At 38.8% G+C, this 3703-nt stretch overlaps 1 protein-coding gene across 1 annotated transcript in view; it reads left to right on the top strand.

Annotated features, from left to right (window-relative positions):
* The window catches only part of LOC109311745 (collagen alpha-1(XXI) chain-like), a 142903-nt gene that overhangs the window by 11296 nt on the left and 127904 nt on the right, over window positions 1-3703 (top strand). The window contains exon 5 of the mRNA XM_019537555.1: window positions 2637-2810. Within this exon, the coding sequence (XP_019393100.1) occupies window positions 2637-2810 (174 nt within the window). The remainder of the gene's footprint in view (window positions 1-2636; window positions 2811-3703) is intronic.

Below are 3703 nucleotides of genomic sequence, written 5' to 3'. Positions count from 1 at the left end.
CCCCAGATTGTTTTGGTTTCGAGATGTATTTTGTTTACTCTTGTCTGTGTGAGAAGTCAAGAACATATCAAAATAGCCAGGTGAACTCCTTAAAAGCTGTATGGGGCTTGATGATACCTAGATAGGCTGAGAATCCACAACTTCCAGTAATATATATGGGAGTTGTGAATGCTTGCTACCTATTTGGACATGGCTAATTGCAGATTCTCACAAAGATGACACATAGTATGGATGTTTGGATTACACTTCAACTTTCTACAGATTAGCAATAGTTGAAAAATGTATTCTCTCTCTCTCTTATAGTGCTAGATTTCCATATGTTATTACATGTCCCTTAAATTTTAAAAAAATCCAGTTTTAGAGATGGACTTTGATGCTGTAGATGCAATTTTATTTTTAAAAAATTACTGTATAAGTTACAGTTAGCGTAGTTTTATTCATATGTAATCCTCTTGCCATCAGAAAAATATTTAGTTATATATTTGATTTTTATCGTGCCCCTTCCCAACAAAGGCTCAAGGTGTCTTACCATAAGAGAACAGAATGATTTACAAAACAGAAGAATGAACAAAACAAATTAAAAGGAAGTCTTATATTTCATATTGTATAGGAGCCTGCCAGTTTTACCATATGTCATGTACAATGATTTATTCTTCCAAGCATTAAGCTGTAGTGTTCCTAAAATATTGGGTAACTATATAAAATCTTTTACTTAATGAGAGAGTTGATGGTTTATGGCATGTTTTCGATTTATTGTTGCAATGGATAAACACTAACTGGTGGTAAAAATGTATAAAAACATGGGGCTGAATCATCCCCTCCAAGAATTATTTCAGGTAGAGGACTGGTAGTGAACTTGCAGATCCCTGAGAGACAATGGAGGTGAGGCCCTATCATTTCTGTATTTATCTCACAACTGTGCCTTTTGGCTAATTCTTTGTTGGTGACCAGGTTATACTTTTCAGGAAAGGAGTATTTGAAGAGTTTTATATTACAGAGAGACAATGATGGCCTGTGGGCTGGGGCTGCATGTGGCTTCTGAGGTGCTAAGTTGTGTCTCCTGGGCTTCAGATGGGCCACAGGTTGTCGTGTCCCGTCCCCCCCCCCCCCACTAGTGGCACAGCATAGCGTGGAGCACTGGGGGTGACTTCAGGACTACACACACCAGTGTGAAGGAGGGATGCCCACAGATGGGTATGCTGCAGTGGTGGGTTGCATAGTGCACCTATAAGGGAGAAGGAATGGGACTGCTGCGGCTGTGAGGGTGGGTGCCCACGGGGGCATGTGCTGCAGCAGGGGAAGGTCCGGGCTTGTGGTGCAATGTGGGGGGATCATCCCAGTACAGTCTGTGGGGTGTGCAGCACCTACTGTTGTGGCATGCAGTGCATGTGACCCCCAGGTGCTGAGAAGTTGGACAGTCCTGCTTTAGTGAATCAGCCCTGTGGGATTGTGCATTGGAATCATAGCCTTGAGATTTGCTGTCCCCCATGAAATCCAACATCCCTTTAGGTGTGACCCACCTTTTCTTGATCACACTTACTGGCGTTCATGATTCTCCTGTGGACAGGCATCCAAGGAACTGTGGGAAGAGAGAGACAATCCATACTGATTGTCTTTTCCATTTGGTCTTAATATATTACCGTTAAGATCCATTGGGTTTGCATCCCCTCATTTGGCTGAGTCATAGTGGAGGGGGGTGACTTTGCTGATAACATGGTAATGACAACATAGGAATAACTTAGACAAAATGAGATTCAACAGTCCAAAATGATGACTGTTCTTATTTTAATGGGGTTTTGTCTATTAGAAACTAGAATAGTTAATTTTTTAAGTTTAGGAATAGAAGAAAATTAAATATAATCTTTTTCCTTTAGTTGAAAGGGTCCCAAATTGCTATCATTGTATTAGTGGGAGAATAAGTGGTTGCTGTTAAATATCTGTTTAAATGTAGAAGTTGTAACTTTCTGGAAAAGAAATGGAAACAATAGTCATGAAGGCCCCTCCTCCCCCCAAAAGGATGTCTTTAAACATGCTTTTTCTGAGACGCTACAAGAGAGCCCAAGAGATTAATTGTAAGAATAGAGTGACAGTGTTATAAACTTTCTTTCTGACATCTCTCATTTTATCATTGACCATGAAATGATTGCTTGGGGTGACTGACTAATGCTAGCTATATGCTATTAGCTAAATATGTAATATTAACAGCTCTTAACTAGTCTTTTCAGATTATATTTATTACCAGGGTTTTAAGAGTTCCCCCCCCCCCACAAGTAAAGGTGTAATGTAATATTTCCCAAAGTACCCAAGTTGCATCTTTCCCCTGAGATTTAGAGTCCAAAGTGAAAGTGGGACTTGGGCAAATTTGTTGTTTCCTATAACTGGTTTAGCATAAGGTTAGATGTAAAACAGAGGTCCATGTGCTCAATATATAGTGCCCTTGTGATATTTTAATATTTTTTTTTTTTGTATACGCTTGTGGCTCTGTACATTTTGCTGTGACAGACCTGGGATACAGTTTACCATGACAAACAATTAGCTTCATTTACTATGAAAAGTTAGAATCAAGTTGTGTATTTCTTTAAATTTAGGAAATTTCTATTTTTAAGCTTCTCTTTTTATTTTCTCTATTTTCTTAGACATTGTTTGATGAAGGTTGGCATCAGATCCGTCTCCTGGTAACAGAAGAGTATGTAACTTTGTACATGGATGATCAAGAAATTGAAATGAAGCCATTACATCCTGTTTTGGGTATATATATCAGCGGATTAACCCAAATAGGAAAGTACACTGGGAAAGAGGAAACTGTGCAAGTAAGTATAAAATACTATATGATGCAGACTTGTTTATAACGGTTTCGATCATTTTCACAGAACTATTTAAATTAATATTTTTTCTGAGACTTTCTACAGGAGCCTTCTTTTTCCATGGACTTGTACATTCTCCATACTATTATAAACTCTTTCCGGCCTTAAATTTAGCTTAAAAATAGCCTGGCAATTACTGGGTAGAGAAAATTATTTGTAGAAAAATAGGAAAATGTATATTGAAGAGCCCAGATATTGTCAGGGAGAATAAGGATGGGGTACTGATTGTGAGTAGATCACATTTCAAGTTAATGTTTCTGTTAGTACTAATTATGAATAAAGTTTGCTTGGCCATAGCATTTTGTGTGGTTATCTTGTGGACAGCTTAAAACACAAGTCCATTCTTGCCATAAGGGCACCCTGAAGTCATAAGGATATTGAAAAGAGTATTTTGTTCAAGTTATATCTTTGCAGCAGTGTGTATTTAAAACTAATGTGTGGGAGGGTGAAAAACATTTTTGATGCCTCAAAAAAATCAAACCCCACATAAGTGATATAAACAAGCCCCTCCTCCAACTTCTAACTTCAATAATTAATTATTTTAAATCTGAGCATTGCCTCTGAGGGCCTTGATGCATGTTGCACTTTGAGCTGCTCAAATGTTGATCAGTGTTAGTGCTAGCTTAAATTTGGAGCAGTCACACCTTAAGGCTAAAGACCTTTTCTGACTGTCCCCCACCTGTATCTTGACTTGAAAATGGTATTTAAAGGTTTTCTTTTCAGGAATTGGCTTATAGGACTCTGTGTGTACGTGTATGCACAGCCCCCTCCCACAGGATCGGGACAGGGACAGCCCTAGGATTTGATGGGGGCATCAAATCCTAGGGCTGTCCCTGTCC

This window comes from Crocodylus porosus, unplaced genomic scaffold (assembly GCF_001723895.1).
Source record: "Crocodylus porosus isolate Cpor-Errol unplaced genomic scaffold, CroPor_comp1, whole genome shotgun sequence".
NCBI lineage: Eukaryota > Metazoa > Chordata > Crocodylia > Crocodylidae > Crocodylus > Crocodylus porosus.
This window is presented reverse-complemented; position numbering and strand designations above follow the sequence as displayed.